The following is a 19,865-nucleotide window of genomic DNA, read 5'->3' on the forward strand; positions in this document are numbered from 1 at the left end:
ATTTCAGCGAAGTGGTGTCTTTTCATGTGTAGAAACCGGAGAACACGCAGAAAAAAAAACACGTCTCGTATGGCGACCAATTAAACTTGAAGAATCGGAAATTTAATATAGAGGCTTCAGAAGTGCAAAGTGAGTGCATTTCCACTGCACGTTACTTATCCAGCATATCAAGAATACAATGAATCTTCTTTTACATGGCATTCTATAGCCAGGATTGTGCTGATGTGCCGTTAAACCCATTACATACAAACATACGTACCTTGAATGTTTAATGCAATTTGGGCTTTTGGTTAATTTTTATTTGAATTTTCGTGAGTATATTTTCACCTTGTAATTGATTGTTCTAGTCACCGTTCATTTTAATTTTGCCGTTGTTTTTTTTTTCTTCACACACCTAATTGAGCAAGTGTCTGCTCGTTGGTTTAGGACAGAGATACTTCCTTAATGGATTTTCTCAGTCAGTGTTATTAAAGCACAGTTGATTACGATATACGTTATAATACAGAAACTATTTGTTTTATCATGCTATTGTTTCGACGGATATTAAACACAGGCACTGTGTTAAAGCTGCCGAATAAGAAAATAAACCCATTATGTGTACGAATAAAATATTGAATGCAGGATTACAGTCAATATCACTGATGTTGAATTTGATGGATGCATCTCTTATTAAGACAATTTTAACAGTCGAGTCCGTTTTGTTCATCTGCTCTTAAGAGAGATTCATTGAATCACAACAATTACGGTTCATACATCAAACCGAGTTAAAAGTATCCCAAAATACGGGATCCAGTATTCAGTTTTGTTAGTCAAACCGAAATCGAACTGTTTCAAAGGATCATAAAACTTTGTTTTTATGTGAGAAAGACAAACTTCAGGAACAACATCGACGGAAAGCCACAAATAATCGATTCCGTTAAGTTACATTCATCACGTTACCTGAACAGCTATTTGACGTAGATATGAATTACGTGAACATAAGCACACCCAAACGAAACAATTCTCCAGACGCGTCATTTATATCAAACTTAGTGACACATGCGGTATACTTTGTACATTCCAACTCTGACATTAAAAAGAAAACTTCAACATTGTCCTAAAGTTGATTTCGTCACGTACTTCGTTTAATTTAATTTATACCTCAGTTACGTGTTAAAATGTAGATGGTAAAGTTTTATAATTAAGAAATTGTTTCACATATCGAATGCTAAGAAGTTATGAAAACCAGCCGAAAAGCCACGAAACTGCGCATAAACCAAAAAGACCCATTTACACGCGTATTCATAGTTTTTGTACGCAGATACGAAAGACATCTTTGATCATCAGATTGTACAAATACACTCAGGTTAAGTCCAGTTTGGAAAGAAATAAAGCGTAAGAAACCAAGCGTATATATTATAGCTGAAATATATAGATACAGTTTGTATGCTTTAGAATATGTGCTTTACATTTTGGGATGTAAAACTTGTATGAGCACAGGTATGTTCACTTCAAATAACCAATACGTTCAGAATCTGAAAAGCTTCAACATGTATATAAAGTTTCACGTGTGCACGGTAAAGACACGATTATTTCATACTGCATAAAGACAACATATCAAGCGGTTCATCGTTTTATTCTGTTTTCTAGGACGTCTAAGTTACATGACTGTGCAGACTGTATACAGAAAATAATGGACCAGTGTCAGGGAACAACAGAGCAGGAACAGATTCTTCAAAGGCTGATTAACAAGCAGAAACTTCTGGAGACTGTAGAATACTTTTGCCATAATTTTAGAGGTGCGTCATCACAAAGAATTAATCATAAGGCATAGTCGTCAGGGATAACACACTGCCCAAATAACCTGCAAAATACTCAAAATATGCTCATTGGTTTTTCAGGTTTCTAAAACGAATTAAGAATATTGTTTTATGTTTTGAAAAGGCATGTATTGGTTTTCTTTATAAATGTTGACGATTTTGATTTCTATGCACCTTTCGTAACTTTTGTTTGTAACATTTTCAATCACTAACAGTTTTTAAAGATGAAAAATAGCACGAAGTGTGAATTACATGATAGCGACTATCACCTGTACTAAATGATGTGTTGTGTTAAACAGTTGTATCTAAAGACGATACGCATAAATTAATGTCAGGGTAACTTGCCCGTAAAACTTGTTGGGTTTTAACATATCTGCATTCCAAATGACATCCTGTCTGTGTGTGTGGGGGGGAGTTGTTTGAAAACTTATACTCAGTGTCAGTTAGTGCGTTAAATTTTGGACGGCGCATATGCTTCGAGAGGTTTAATTAATGGCGTGCAAAGTGTTTAGGATTGAATGTTTCCTGCCAGTTTAACTAAATCGTCTTCCACGTGTTGATACATATTTTTAGAATTAGTAAACCTGTTTTCTGCTGGTCTCTGTTCGCCACAGCAGAAAATGTACACATTTCAAAGCAAGAAAACAGCGATATCAAGCTCAGAAAACTTACCTTATATTCTGTATCCCATGTATATGGTCTTTGATTTATCTTCACAGGCCCTGGATTGATCTATATCAGAGATGCACAACCCCCGGTCTGCGGGCTGGATCTGGCCCGCGAACGTGTTCTGTCCGAACCTTTGGGCAAATTAAAACAACATAGAAATCTGGCCCGTGAACAGTAATTATATTAAAGAAATTAGTGTTTGCGGCCCTCGAATGGTCTTAGAAAATACAATCTGGCCCTTGGCCGAGAAAGGTTGTGCACCCTTGATCTGTATGTTTGATAATATAATGCGCAAGGGGAGCTTAAATATACACATGTAGTGTTTTACAATATTATTAGGAAATTCACTAAAACATCAATAATTTTATCAGTACGTGGCATAAAGTTTAGCAATTCAAGGGCGAATTATTGCCGATAAAGTTTTATTTTAAATTTTTTGGCCACGTATTTTCCGTTGCTCTCGCTGCCAAGATTGGTCGGTTGCTTACTAATCATAAAGAAGCTGTATTAAATCTGAAACCTATTTTATTGTAAACATTTGAGTCATTTCAACAATAGACCGGTCACGATTTGACTAACTCATCTAAATCTTTTTCATAAGCAAACAAAATACCAACAGGAACTAACAGCTATCTCAAAAGCTTTAATATGTATTTCTACATGATCAAGACCTTTCTTCCAGACTTGACCTGTGCGATTATTAGCTCTAATGGTCATATACCAGAAGAGCTAATTGGGAGGTTTTTTGTCTGTCGTCCGTCCGTTAGCACGAGTTTGTTACTCCTCTTAAACGTCCGGAACCTTTACGCGCACATTGATCCCATGAACTAGTTAGTCTAAATGAAAATGGTGATGCTGAGACATCTGAACTGACCACCTCAGCATCCAGCTCAAACATCTTGTCACTAATACTTCTCCTTAGTGGATGGTCATAGCAGCATGGGGTTTTCGCTGAAACACCTCTTATGACGTTTGCTTGGTTCTGATGTCCAACATAGTCACGACAACAGCCATATTGAAAATATTATCACTAGTCTTCCATCGCAAGAAAAGCCATGTTGACATGCGGTCTTTACAAAAAGATATATAGTGTATAGTTGGTGCTAATGAAATGTTGCCGCTTGCACATAGTGTAGAGCTGCCACTGCTATCGTCTTGAAAATCTTGCTTTTTCTTCTGAATTGATGGTTAAATAAATTTTGGGATTTTGTTAGATGACTTGTTATGATGTCTTGTTGGTCCTAAACGAAAAGTGTGTTGCTCAAATAGCCACAGGAGCCATCCTGAAAATCTTGTTTTCATTATTTCTCCTGAAATAATGATCTAGTCAACATGGGTTTTTCACTGACAAACTTCTTATTAGTTGGTTGTAGACGAAAACGGCACGGATCTGACCAATAATATGGGCGTCTCAACAGACCAAATGATTTATTATAATGTTTTGTTTGGTCCTAAATGAAACTGATGTAAATTAAGTCTCAAAATAAGGCCACCATGCTGGCCATTTTGAAATATTGTTATCTCTTCTCCTATTAGATGGATGGATGTATCATCATGGGATATTCACCAGTATACATCTTATGGTATTTAGTTGGTCCTAAATGAAAATGGTGCAAATCGTAAATCCAGTGTGACTGTATTGAACATCTTTGCTGTCGCCACTCCACCCTAGACATGGGTATTCCGCGGAAAGTCTTATAACGAGATCTAGGGTCTAGATGAAAATTGTGTCGATATGATATCCAATATGTCCACCACAGCAGCTAATTTTAAAATTATGTTAACGCTGAAAAATATAAGAGCTGGTTTCAACGCTCAGGAGTTAAAAGGGAACATAGTCTTATTTTGTAATTCCTGGAAATTATTTTCATAAAGTAGAGCATCAATCCCTTTGATTGAGTCTCGTATGTTAGGATTATTCAACTATCAGAATATCACGCGCGGTTTTAGTTAAAAAGATAATATATGTAGATATTTGTTATATAATGTTTGTTTTGTTGACACTTTATGGCCCCATCTCAGCATATATGGCTGGTTAGAGACCTCGAAGTGACACCCTGGTTTTGTACATGTCGTTGTTAACTGATCATATAAGAATAATGATTATTCATGGTTTACTATGTATATTTGTCGGAGCTCTACAGTAATAATAGCGGTTAAGTCAGATTCAACGGCAAACAACAAAGAAACAGATCTACTGCCACATATTGCGCCGGTAGATCTAGGTCAGTGATGTTTGTTAGCAGTAATCAGTTGAACATAGACTATGACCTGCTGGGCAACAGTCAACCAGGGTCTATTGTTGTTTCAGTGGAATACTTTTTATACGCGAGTTAATACTCTAGTACTCTCGGGCTTAAACTCTACCCTAGAGCACACCGAAAAACTAGGAGCTGTTAAAAACACGATGCATTTCAGCTCCATTTTTATACACAGAAAATCATCGATCGTATGGTAAAATCGTTACTTTTGATGAGAGGGAGCTGTGTTACGGAGTTCTATTTATAGCTACACGACATATTTCTTCACAAGACCAAAACATGTAAATTAAACTGTTATTAAGGCACCACAGACAATTAATGCAGTCGATGATGTAAGAAGACCATGTGTTTTTGAATGACAACCAGTCGTGTCAGAATAAATATAACCTTCAAGACTGATTCCAAATAAGTAAAATTGTATGTCATGAATAATAAATAGCAACGCTATCTAAACCTAAAGTGCTTTTTATTGGACAGAAGATAAGCTGAAAGTGTTGTGTTTGAAATCACATTTTTGTCACAGATTATTCATCCAAAAGAGGATAGCGAGTCAATAGACTGATTTAAATTACTGCGCAGTGTTGTCGTTTCTCGCATCATACTGATCAAACTGTTATGAGTTTCGTTACGAAAATTTTCAAATCATTGATTCAAGTGGTTACAGATACTTGCAGGGTTAAATTTAAAGATGAACCTATTTTAATCAATCAGATTTACGCTTTTCTGATATAAAAGAATAAATCGGTCAATCAACCGCCACGTGAAGGTAGAGATATGGTGACTCGCGTATCGAAATATGTGTGCTTATTGGTCTTCTTGTATTATCATTATTTTATAGTGTGGTTTTTACCTGATTTGACGCGTTCGTTTCCATCATTCGTATTTAATCACTGAAGTTGCATTCTCATCTTTAGATTAGTTTTCTTATATATAAACATCAAGTCCTTTATATGAATTTGGTATATAAGTTATGTTGTTTGTAATCGATTATGGAATAATAGCCTTCATGCATGGTTAGCTGTTTACATATATTTGTCGTAGCATTCGGTAGAGGCTCTAAACCTTTGAGTTTGGCCTTCGAGTTTCTTATCTCGTGTACTTTATGTACAGCAAACTGTGTGTTGCTCATATAATTCCATGATGATATGCTCGCTCATGTTGTGGACGCCGGCGAGTCATCTGAACCAATCCCAGTCACCATGGAGTCAAACAGGGCTGTATGTTGGCCCCAGATCTCTTCCGTATGATGTTTTCAGCCATGCTTATATATGCCTTCCGTGACTATGATTATGAGATCGACATTAGATACCGGTCTGGTGGCAAGCTCTTTAGTTTGAGGAGACTACAGGCGAGGACAAAGTTAGAGGAAGTGAATGTTAGTGATCTCATATTTGCTGAGGAATGTTCGCTGAATAAAAAACCTGACTCTTGATTTGCAACACAGTATTAACCATTTCTCTTCAGCTTATGACAGTTTCGGTCTAATAATCATAATAAAGAAGACAAAGATGGTGAATCAACCTGCACCAGTAAAGCCTTACATGCCATCCCAGTAAATGATGAAACCCATTACTAGTGGACAAGTTCACCTATATCGGCAGCACACTGTCACCTGCAGTCCCCATCGATGATGAAACCAACGCCAGAATTGCTAAAGCGAATGTGGACTTGGCAGACTCCGTGCAAATGTTTGGGAACGTAGAGGGATCAGTCTACAAACAAAAAGTAAGGAAACTGATGAGGTTAAGATGGCACAACAGGGTCTCCGTCACTGAGCTTCAAAAATGTTCAGTCATTCTAAACATCAACACTCTGCCGATGAATCATAGTTGCGATGGGGAGGCGTTGCCACCATGATATCAGAAGAGCGACAACCAAAGAAGATATTCTACTGTAAGCTGAAGGAGGAGAATCGATTTCAGGTTGATCGGAAGAAGAAAAAAAACGCTTTAAAAACTTCCTTCAAATCATCCCTGAAACACTTCATTATTGATCCTGAATCTAGGGAAGATCACGCACAGGATTGCTCCACCTGGTGGAGTCTCATCCACACTGAAAATACATAATTTGAACAGAAGGAGAATTGTTGAGGCAGTACAGAAGCACGAGCAGTGGACGTCTCAGAACTACAACACGTCCTCTATCGATTAAGCAAACCAAAATGACATCTCCTATCAAGTGTGCCACAGACAGATCAGAGCATAAATTGGCTGGATTAGCCATTCATCTACTCGCAGAAACCAAACCAGTTAGTATTGCCATTGTAATTTTCGAACTCAAAGGACGAACAATAATAACAACATCGGAAAGAAAGAGAAGTTGTTTGAATGATTCTCTGTTGGCACTATCAGTCCCAGTTTGAATCTTACAAGTAATCATAAACTTTAGCGTAGCCTTTAAAAAGTGCTTTCCTTTCGTTTTAAATAAGATCGACCTTTCAAATTTGTGTCTCGCATAGATGGTTGACTACGGTATAATGAAGTTCACAACAGTGAGGTTTAAACTTGTAAATACAACTGTTAACTCTTGAATTGTGCATACAATACGTGCACAAGATAAGATTATTTACAAAACTTTCTCTAACCTGGGCAGATGCTATCCAACAAGAATTTCCTTAGGTATACTTATTTCGCCTACCTTGCAAATGCAAACTTAGTCGTTCTTGCTTAATAGCTCAGTTGAAGTGGAGGTGACTTAAATTTATCATTTACTGCATTTTCAGTGTACGAGAAAAATGTTGATTGTATTAGTAAACACCATACCGACGTTGTAGTATGTACAGAACCTGCTAGAACAAGTTTTCAGCAAAAGTTGGTTGCTGGGGCAACGATGGATGTATTAATAACGGGATCGTGCAGGTAAGATATGTACTGTAATTCAGATATAATATTGTTAGTTTAATTATGCTTGTCTTCTACCGAAAGGCATTTTATTATTTACGACATATATCCCAGATGTGACTTGAAGATTTACATTTACTTGTGGAAGTCGTAAATTTGTTAAAATAGATGGAATTTAAGATTACAAGGCATGTGGTTTTGATTTAAGTCTAACTTCATATTTACATACTTCTATTAATGTTACTCATAAAGATGGTGTCTGAGGACTAAATATACCCGTTGGCTGTAAAAATCAAGTTCTCTTCTTTTTTCTTAAAGCACTTATGCGCGCACGTCATCGCAGCATGGACACAATCCCTAGACCATCGGCACATGTATCTCATTATCTGAAATATATATACCGTAAAAGTGACCGCGTCTTATACATCGAGTATATACATTCGCAACAGCTCGGCTGTATCACACAACAAAATCCAGTGGACCACTAGCCATTTTGATCGCCGGTCATAGACCACAATTAATTTTACTATATGTTCTCTACATTTGTTTCTCAGTACTGACCTTTCAACTGTTTGACAATCAATACAAATTTTTTGTTAATCTAAAATACCTTGAAAGATGACTTCACGGTGAAGTTCTTGTCAAAGGTTGACCTGCTCTTTTTTGAGATGCTGGACTGTCGACAGAGCAGCATGTAAACAGAACACAGATTTCACTTCCGGATCATCACGAAGGCCTTATTACTCACTGTGCACTGTCGCAGAAATACACACGGACAACCACACCCTGAGTTCATATTCTCAAGAATAAACAATTACCTTTAAATCCCTACCAAATATGCATAAATAAAACTCTTCTATCACCACCAAAATGAGAGAGGACAAAATGTTCTAAAAATAAACTAGAACTACGTTCGTGGGTACCGAACTGGAAATACTAATTGTGACCCGATTCCAGCTAGTTGCGAGTCGTTGCGTAATAAAGAGTGGCCGGAGTCCATCTTGCCCAGCTGAGTATGGCCAGGAGAAACGTTGGCTATGTAACATGTAAAATTGGAATTATGTAGCACGTTCACAGTTTTCATCCAGTATTTGAGAACTGCAATGTGATGTGATGTGATTTTGATTTTTAAAGTAGCTTTAACAATTTTTCAGTCATATCGCTACGATGTCTGCAATGTGGCAGTTTATAGTGATGTCTAGCACTGGGGCATTATGCCGCAGACATGTAGCATGATGTCCCACCCAGTCATATTATCCTGACACCAGGCCGACCAGTCCTAACATTAAGCTCTTAATGCTGAACGCCAAGCGAGGCAGCTGTTAGTACCATCTTTGTAAGTCTCTGGAATGACTTGGCCGGGGATCGAACCCACGACCTCCCGCATCCGAGGCGGACGCTCTAACCACTAGGCCAGCGGAGCGGTTTTGAGAATTGTAAGGATATACTTGGGAATCTTCTTTCAATCAGTGGGATTGTTTTTTTCAAAACGAAAAGCGCTGGTTCTAAAGAGATATAAAAGCAAACGAATATAAGCATTATCCGTTAATTCGATGAGCATATCTCAACGTTTATATACTAAGATTCATGTACAGTTATTAACAACAAATCATTCTTAAATATGTTTTTTTTTAAAAAATAAATTTATTTGTTTTTGTTTTATCTGAAGCCCAATTTATAACGACCTTTCCTGTTTTTAGGTTTCATGGCGTAGCCAGAAACTGCCTTACCGACATTGTAGAGAAACGCTGTGGGCAGGAGCCAGCCAGTCTAGTATATAATCTCCTGACGGGCCTAATACCGCCATATTGTGACACAATTAGCCCCGAGTCCAGTCCGGATTCTTCGTCTAATCCAAAGGACCATTGGACTAAGTGGAAAGGGACCGGAAGTAACACGTCTAATGGAAATACGCTGTCTGTACGAACTGTTTACATGCTAATTTTGACGATACTTTCATATTTCAGGTTGACTATTCTGGTTTGAAGTCGAATATGTATAAATATGCATTTATGGTAATGAATAACCGCGAAATATTTTAAAGGGACTCCAAATATGTTTAAGGGAGCATGATAAAATGAAATTTTGTCCTCCCACGAAAGGAATAATTGCATTTTGGGATGGATTAAACAACCAGTACCACATATATTTACCTTTTATCAGATATTACCGTGTACTACATGTTTACATTTGTTTGGCGAGGTTTATCTTCCGATTTTGTTTGGTTGCGATTCTTTATATTTACGTTCTTAAAACTTACTTTTTAATCTGTTCCATATAGCCAATGTATTGGACAGACCTGCAGTTAAACCCTAAGCATGCATATATCCATGGATACAAATGGGTGACAGCAATTTCTCGTTGTACATGCATTTTATATTCATATTTTTGTCTATATTCTGGAAGTATAACGGAAATAATTTATAATAATAATAATAATGTATTATTATTATTTGTTCGAAAACGTTTTAATTTTCGAATATTGCGAAATTTCATATTTTCAGTTAATTTAGATTCTTCAAGTTTTAAAATTACAGGCAAGTGGAATTCGTGTAGTTTTTAATCAAGGAAATCCTAAATAAGAATGATATGGTCTGCAAAGTCAGTATAGCGTGATTAAATATAACGCCATTCAACAATGTTGGTCTGTTGAAGTAGTAAGAAGCTAGTGGTCTTGGCTTCTTAAAATTTAAACATTTAAACTGATGTATCCTAACATAGCAATATTTCTAGGCCACATACAAGTTTTGGAAACAAATTTTAAAATCTCATGACTGTAACATTCCCGAGCTACTCTATTTATATTTTTCTAAACACAGCTAAATTCTCCTCAGGTCTCTAGCCATAACAGGGCTCTAAATTATGATTTTTTTTTGTTCACAAGCAAGCAGGATAAATAGTTTACAGAAGCTGTTTAAATTTCACGGGTCCTGCTAAAATCAAACAGAAGCCAGTTCAGTTTCAGATCAACACTTATTATTTATTGGCATTAACTCAAAACAATAACACTGTATTTCACGAACATTACTCACGAAAAGTTCAAGCTTCGTCAGGATGCTCTTGTTCAAAGACTTTCGCGATTTTCCTCTGTTTCTGAGGAACCAAATTTCTGTTTTGATTTTTTAACATATCCCTCTGCCATTATGTGTAGCGATCTTGCATTGTGGGATTCCAGGGACGATTTATGAAAGTTTTGACGGCCATCAATGCATAAAGTACACCACGCACTTTCATATTTCTCCAAATACTCAGTCCAGTAAGTACACACCATCACAACATTTTTTGGGTTGCAATTAAGCTATGTGTGTTCATTTGCCTAGTATTTCCGGTACTATGTTAATCTCATCTCGTCATCATATTTTCTCTCTCTCCACCCCCATCTCTCTCTCTGTATCGTCTAATTTCGGCCATTTTGATGGAGAATACGCACCTTGCGAATACTTCCACAGGTTTACAGTTGTCACCACAAACAGTATTGAATATTTACTAAAACATATTGTTCGGTATAATTTTGAATTATTCGTTGAGTTTTCGAACGCGAACCATTTAGATTGGCATATTTTAAAAGAACCACGGCTTAAGACTCAAAGATTCATTTTAATTTTTTTTAAAGCAAACAGATTTGCATGCCGCTAACAATCAAGATTTGTTAAAATTTGCAATGACGTTAAACTGTATTTAATGACAATTATAATTTGGAAAAGCAGACAAGTTGGTTCTGTAGAAGTACAGCTAGAATTAACAATCAGACTTATGATTTAAAGAATTAGAAATTGTTAAGTGCAGAAATTTTTTATGTGGAACAAGACCTGTGAATACACAGTAAAAAGGTTAAACTGAAAGTTATTGTTTGGCATTAGACATGCCAATCTTGGACAGTGATTACGATAAAGCAACGAAACAATATGAATATTTGAATCGCTTCAGTATTTGACAGTACACATAGATATGTACCAGCTACTCCGAGAAATTTAATATATAGATTTTCCTGAATTGATTAAAAGCATAACAACCACGTAATAAATGAAAACCAAAATATGAATGATAATTATTTATTTTATGTCATAGAATCAATGTTAATTACGCCAACAGATTGTGCAAATAGACCATCAAAATACAGTTTAGATAGAGACTGTCATTAGTTCAACTAATGTTGACATGTTGATAATATTCGCTGGAAGTGACGGTCATAACAGGTGAAATCTGGAGAGTACTATTACGTTGGAATAGAAGAAGTTAAGAAAACTGCTCTCATTACAAGTAAACAAACATGACTGGAAGAATTAAATCTTTTAAAAAGGGCCAGAAAAGTTATTAGAATACAAAAGACAACGTGTAGACAGCGCCATGTTATTTTAAATTTGCCTAAAATAAATAGTACATGTAAATTTCTAATAATTATGATGCTAGTGATAAATTTATCGATACATATCCCAAAATTACATTCAGAGGTAGAGATGGCGAAATTTATATAGTTTCCGAGGGAAGGTTTGAACGGTAAATTTATGTATTACTATTAGAAGTGGACAGGAGTTTTTAAGAAGTAGCTCGCTCTTAAAACAAAGTAGTTTTTGTGAAAGAATAGAATAAAGAAGTTTTAAAAGAAAATGTAGGTATGCAAACGCAATCATTTATTAACCTTCACATAAGGTAACATATTTCCACCGTGCAGCAAATATAAGAAACATAGCATAAACGCCCACTAACATACTGCTATACAAATGCTACCAATACAGATGCCTAAGAACCTATGGAAACATATTTACAAACCTATGGAAACATATTTGCAAACCTATGGAAACATATTTACAGACATATGGAAACATGTTTGCAAACCTGTTCCTACAACTAATTGATTTTATGTAAGCAACTCTACTTTGAGGATAGTAGTAAATGTTTTTAATATTGCTGGTCTTTTGTTGGCTATTTTTGTTTTTGTTGTCATTCATTTTAAACGGTATAAAAACGTCTAGACCAGAGGTGGGCAAACTTTCCAGTGCAAGTGCCGCATACACAAATTTACACCTTGTCGCGGGCCGCATAGTTCATTAAGTAAAATAATTAATATTTGAAATAGCTAAAACAAAAGGTTTTTCTAAATAACATCATAATTAATTTTCAGTTGTTAATATGTTGTTAATATTTGAAAACTTTAACTTCAAAAGAAGCACATTTATTTGATAAACAGAGTTAGTGCGAATGATGACTTGTTCCTAGGCCGGATGAAAACCCTTGGCGGGCCGCATGAAAGCCCTTGGCGGGCCGTAGTTTGCCCACCCCTGGTCTAGACAATACTTCACGTTTGACAGATTGTTTTTGGGCGTTATCAACAAGCCAGCAAGACTTCCATTTACAACGGGAACCTTTTTCAATTTGCAGAGTTTCTTCAGTCTTTTTCAGCGTGTGAATGTTTTCAGAGTTGGCCATTCCTAATAGTGATCCAAAACACAGCTTCTTTATTTACAGCGTCACCATATGCTGTTTTAAATCGAAGTTAGATTTTCATAAATTCTTGTTTTGCATTTGTCGAATCGTTGTAGATTGACAGTGTGAAGCTTACGAGATCTTTAAGCTGTACGGTAAAACTTTTTTCTATATTTATAAACATCAAAATACGTTGTTTATTACTTTATCTTACCTTATTATTTCAACAATCAATCAGAGTTGATGATGCTTATCTCGTTGTTATCATCATTGAATGTAATCAGTAAAGTGTTGCAGGATATCATAATTGCATGTTTTTAAAAAAAAATAGATTTGACAACACTTTCTCTACATCCAAACTTGTAATGAAATTCACGTTATCTCTTAATGCTGAGATTGTTGCTTGTAGGTTGCGCTCATGAAATATTATTAGCGTCACAAAAGACTGACAAATCTATCACGTATATCTTTGTGCCGTTATTTATGCCCTGACATTTTTGGAATTATTTTGCGTTGCATTCGTATGTTACAATTATGCGATTATCATTTTGGTATAAAACCTCAAGTGTACTTTTTCTTCAATATGCTTTGAGTGTTTCATCCCTGACATGTAAATATGGTCAAAGGACTCGGGATATATTTGTTTTGAATGAAACGGGAGTGACACAGAAATGATATCGCGTGCGGATACGAGATTGTGAATTTTTAAAAAAGATGTAAAGTGGCGTATAAACTGTCTAACCCCTTACTACTAGTTGTTCGGATCTAAACGGTACGTTCAAGACATTATTGACTATATTATGCCGAGGAGCTGGGATCTTTCCCAAGGCCACTCTGAGGCAGCCGACCCAGTGAGTATCGAACCCTCAGCACTTAGATTACATGTCCGACGCTCTACCACTTGAACTACCACGCTTTCCCTCTCGTAAGAATTGAAAAGGTAAATAATGTACGTATCTCGCCATGGCTCGTAAAAGGTATATTTTCTGAGTGATACTTTCCCGGTAAATTTCGTCTTATTGTTAACAAAACTATGACCGGCAACAAATGTCTTGAAAGTTGCAACTGAGTTGTATTTGTGTTTTATTTGTGTGCAATGTGTAGTGTACATACCCTGCATTTAGCTGTAAAGCAGACACGTATGTATATGCGGAAGACATGTAGACATAGTTCGATCTGTATGAATGCAAGTGTGATTTCAAGATGCATTTATATTCAGACCAAACAATTGATAATTTTTTCACAATATGTATTTTTTATACCTGTAAAGTGATAAAATGTTTTCATACACTCTTCAGATGTAAATATTTTTAATCTGTAAAATCTCGTGCAGTTCTGATAACTTTTGATATGCACATTATATTTGATACTTAATATCGGACTAATCTTGATGATCGTTTGTATATGGGGTAAAGAAGGCAATATAATAAGGAATCATGTATTGTATTCGTCAATGTATAACTCGCACCTAACTATAAGCCTCATTGATCTAGATCTTTTGTCATATAATGTACCGCAGGTCAGGGTATATACTGTACGCAAATGGGTGCGCTTTGTGCCTTGATAAGTACGCTTAGTTACTTTAATCTGGATTCATGTGATGTAGGAATGTTTTAATCTGTAAAGCTTCGGTACTTATTCTGCTTGAGAGTTTAATCAAATTACACTCACTGACCACAGAGGACTTTCCTATGTATTACTTTTTCTAAGACAACCAGTATCAATGTCGATCTCTCCTTTTTTCCTTCTCTTCTTTTTAAATTGATCAACGCCTTTTCACTGAAGTTGCATAAAAAATTCAGGAATGTGGTATATGATATGATAAGAAAAATTTCTCACATTACAACATACACTCTAGAGAAACAAAACTAGAAACAAAAGGAATTGTTTAAATAACTCGAATGTTTCGAAGCATTTTAACGGTATGTTTTAAAAGTTAAGGAATATTGTATGTGGAATGATAGTTGTTTGTTTTTCACTGCGCCATATGCACACTTAATACAAAATCTTAAAGAAAATAATTGATATAAAGGTACATAACTTTCCAAGCACGACGCTTTGGAAGAATGCTATTTTTAATGTACGACATTTTAACGTCAGTATTACGTATATATTCTTCATCTGCATTGATTATCGCGACATTCCGTAATCCTCCAGTGTCACTGAACTTTGTCATTAGGCTTTTGCCATTCAATTCGCTGTGGAAATAAGTACAGTAGTGAAATAAAAATTGTACTTGTAAAATTTGTAAGATTGTAATATATAAGAATTACTTTTTTCAAGTCATGTCCATCATTTTTTAAATAATAGCTCCTGAGATTGTGAAAAATATAATTTTCATATTAAGCACAGATTCGGCTAAAGTAATCATGCGTCTGATTGGCTAACGTCAACTCACTGATCAATTCAGCGTCACGGTTATAAAAATATTTTCATGTGCAAAGTTAGACTCGTTTAAAAAAGTATGATAATCTTCTTAGCTATTGTCACATGACTGACATACAAGACGCCATAATTTAGTGTTTGGTCTAGTTCTGCGCTTGAGAATATCTTGGCTAAGAAGATATCCCATTTTTTCCCAGCATGCCATGTATTTAACTAAATAAAGGAAAACAAAAGCAAACACGCCCCTCATCAGTAAAGTGAATCTAAACATTAATACTGAGGTAATCACGCGTGTGACGGACTTATGAACGGACGTACTACACCAACACCGACGGATGCCAGAGTGATCGCGAAGTCGAGATACCAAATCGTGTCGATTAATGAATGTTTCTTGAGAAAATATAAAGTTAATTTAGGTACACATTAAACTGATCAGAATTGCTCCAAATATATCAAAGAACAAAATCTGGGCTATAATTTTACCAAAAACAAAGATTTAAAATAGATTCAATTGACTAATTTATTTTGTATTCTATATATTGAGTCCCATTTGATTGAATGAGAGTGCGCAATTTACAACCATCCATGTATATAGGACAGCTTATCATTGATCAAGTAGTTATGTTCATCAATTTGACCTGGCCTAGCTATGTATTGATATATTATGCTTCAGATTTTGATTACTTTTGTGTCTACAACCATGCACATTGATGATGACCGCTCGTGATTTTCTGCCCCACCAATTTCATTTAATGAAAATTTTGGAACTTCATATTTTGTATTTTATTTATCTTGTGCCTACTATGCTTTAGTTCTACATTATATGTATTCTGGGGTAATTTTAGATGATCAGGCTGACCTTGTAAATCATTTAATGCCAAATATAACAAAGGCGATACTATATTTGAGCCTTAAATTGAAGATTGGTAAAGTACCTCTTTAATGATCCAATTTTAATATTTTGTATGATTTCTGAAATGAATTTCAAAATAATTAAGTGTTGCCTGAAAGGCGCCATTGTTGATGTTGGTACACATGAACTTCCAATATGATTTAAAATACACTAGTGTCGTCTTTGAAAACTACACTCTTTACGTATGTACTCTGCTACTGTGTAAAGGTTTGTCAATTAAATCAAGGGTAAATATAGGACTAACGTTACTAACTGAATGCAAAAATGGAAACCAGTCTGGATATGGGTGAACGTAAAATAAAATATGGGTTTGGAGAGCCGTGAATGATTGGGAATGAAAATTAACATTGTGGTAAAAAGAATCATATGAGAAGTTATATTATTTATAACAGAAAAAATAGAGACAATATTTTATGGGTGCAATTTTGGTCTTTTTAGAGATGGAACCACTCAGGGCCACTCAGTACTGAAGGTAGCACCTGTTTATTCAGGTGCGAAATTCGAACCATGTTTCTTACACATTTAGATAAAAATAACTCCTATGGGTTTCTCCAGTCATGAACTTGCATAAATGATTGACATGTGATATTGGTTTGATGACGAGCATTTGGAAATTTAAAGTTACTAAATTATTACCGTGAGTCCTGGGCTTAGCGTATTCTGTCACAAATTCACAATGGCGTCAGACTCTTGATCTGTTAGTTGTGTCGCGAGGTAAGATGTTTATTTAAGTCTGTGATACGTGAAGTCAAATCCAACGTGCATAAATTACAAAATGTACACTTTGGAAATTTATATATAATCCAAGTCAATATTAATGTTAATGTATAACTTTGCTCTTATCTATTCTTGATGTCCATATTTTGAGTTGATTTCTAAACTGTTTACATGAAGAAGCGCTAAAAAAATAGGCCGTGGCTTATTTTCGAATTTGTAACGAGTCAATACTTTTCATTCTATACTTGTGAATACAGCTGTTGAACAATGTATTGCTCCTTTATTTGATTAACTTACAGTAACAACATAATCAGATAACAAGGACCAGCAAGGATTGTTTGCTTGTGGGGTTTTCCTCACCTGTCATATGTAGTAACTGTGTAAATGATTTTTGTAAGAAAATGTTAACCACGTTTTTCACGTGAAATGTACTTGTTCATACTTATTTTTGCTAATATGATTTCTAAGTTGTACTATATAGTCAGATATGTAATTTGAAATTTAAATATTTGTAAATGTTTATGAATAAATGCAATTTCAGTCATTAAAATCCTTGTGCCTATTTTGTCTTGATTGATTTATACGATTGTACTGGATATATCACATTGCACGTACAGAAACGAAAATGTTTAGTTTCTAAAAAATAATGGTAGTTTTCAACTAATTGTTTTGTTGTTTAACGGCACAGCAACATATGCAACGTGCCCAGGCAAGTAGCATAAAGTGCCTTGCCCATGGACACATAATAGAAGCCAACATACGGTTGTTCCGATGGCAGGATTCAAGCCTGCACCATCCTGTTCACTAGCTTGACATGCTAATTCACAGAAAAAATGCGGCTGTCGTCATCGAAGTGGTGGTAACAAACTGTTTTTCATTGGTCAAAGCATTACAAGGTAAATTACAATGACGTTGTTTCGTACGATTTATATAAAGAAATGTTATTTCATCATTGAGATAAATAAAAGAGGCTATAATAGTTTTGTATTTGGTTAATATATTGATAGAAAAATATAAACTTCAGTTATTGATCTATTATCAATTACAGATTTAATATAATTCACATTTCCCTTCTAACCTTGGTCAATATAAGAATGTTTATAGTTATACTGATATGTAAAATTTGGCTCACAGTCCTACTAACAAATTGACAAAGAAAAAACGGAATAATCCTGCAGTTCTCCAGGGATCATTAAGGAGGAATATTTTTATTCCTTAAAAAGGTAACAACACTGTAACATCCAACGGTTCGGGAAATCTTCGACCCTCTTTGAACGTGAGAACTGTTATTAATGCGGTACAAATACAATCGACATTAGTCTTACGGCTCTATGGTCTTAAATTAAATAACAGAAAAGCGCAGAAAAGCGCGAAAACCAAGAAGTTTAGTCAAATTCAAAAAATAATTTATTTCCCTAGAATGCAAAATGAACATTTGAAAGGAATAACAGTATTGTGAATTAAATCTCAAGTAGTATTAAAATTCACACGTCCCAAAATATAGCGTGTTTTGATTGAATTAGTGGTATTCCAAATGAATTACAATATAGAATGTGCTGATGTGCCAGCAACATTGAATATACTAATGTGCCAACAATCTTGATGTATCATAATGATATAATCCAAAATGTCTTTATTGCTGTACCGTGCAATGCTAAATCGAAATAAAACCCCACAATTTCAATTGACTCGTCGTCACCATACATTTGGGATACAGAATTTCAGCGGCAACCATTAGCAGCATTTGAACCTGTCTCTATGGATTTTGTACGTACAATCCTGATGAAGAGTGCACCAAAGTCATATGAACTTGATCCAATTCCAACGTCACTGCTGCTTAAGTGCTTAGACCCAGTATTGCCTTCACTAACTGATGTTATTAATACCTCTCTCTCATCAGGGGAATTCCCATCATTTTTCAAAACTGCCATTGTAAAGCCTCTGCTGAAGAAACCAACACTAGACCATAACGATTCAAAGAACTACCGCCCAGTTTCTAATCTCCCATTCATATCAAAAATCTTAGAAAAGGTTGTTCTATCCCAGCTTGTATCTCATCTAAATTCAAAGTCTTTTTAGCAATGTACAATCTGCATATCGCCCATGCCACAGTACTGAAACTACTTTTCTAAAAGTAGTTAATGACATTCTCTCCGCGTTGGATAGCGGAAAGATTACAGTCCTCACCCTCCTTGATTTGTCGGCATCATTTGACACAATTGACCATGATATATTACTTCACCGTCTCCAGCATGTATTTGGCATTCATGATACAGCCTTACTGTGGTTCAAGTCCTATTTGGTCAACAGGACACAAATTGTGTCTGCAAATGGAATACACTCCAGCCCAGTTGATCTATGTTGTGTTGTTCCGCAGGGGTCTGTTCTTGGACCTGTTCTCTTTATTCTGTACACTCAGTCGTTCATAGATCATCATCCAGTGTCTCACCAATTGTACGCTGATGACACCCAAATATACAAATCTTGCCAACCAACTGAAGTTGATGCTATCATCCAAGGTGTAGAGAGGTGTATTTCTGATGTGAAATCATGGATGACATGTAACAAGCTGCAGATGAATGATGATAAAATTGAGGCCATTCTGATCACAACACAAAGACTTTCTCATTCACATCCTTTACCTCAAACAATAAATATCAGCAACAACAACATTAAATTCACACAATCAGTACGAAACGTAGGTGTTACTCTGGACAGTACTCTCACATTGCACCAACATGTCATGAACATATGCAAGGCTGCATATCTTGAGCTGAGACGCATCAGCTCCATTCGCAAATATCTTTCAGTTGATGCGACTAAAACACTTGTGTGTTCATTAGTACTTTCAAGACTG

The 19,865-nt window shown here is 35.6% G+C and overlaps 1 protein-coding gene across 1 annotated transcript in view; it reads left to right on the forward strand.

Annotated features, from left to right (window-relative positions):
• The window catches only part of LOC149796152 (uncharacterized), an 81,632-nt gene extending 64,062 nt beyond the window's left edge, over window positions 1-17,570 (forward strand). Inside the window, exons 3-5 of the mRNA XM_089966086.1 lie at window positions 1,630-1,778; window positions 7,452-7,587; window positions 9,270-17,570. Coding sequence (XP_089822212.1) covers window positions 1,630-1,778; window positions 7,452-7,587; window positions 9,270-9,555 — 571 coding nt within the window. The 3' untranslated portion in view covers window positions 9,556-17,570. The remainder of the gene's footprint in view (window positions 1-1,629; window positions 1,779-7,451; window positions 7,588-9,269) is intronic.
• The last annotated feature ends 2,295 nt before the right edge of the window (window positions 17,571-19,865 follow it).

This window comes from Sinohyriopsis cumingii, chromosome 7 (assembly GCF_028554795.1).
Source record: "Sinohyriopsis cumingii isolate HCF-2022 chromosome 7, ASM2855479v2, whole genome shotgun sequence".
Taxonomy (NCBI): Eukaryota; Metazoa; Mollusca; class Bivalvia; order Unionida; family Unionidae; genus Sinohyriopsis; species Sinohyriopsis cumingii.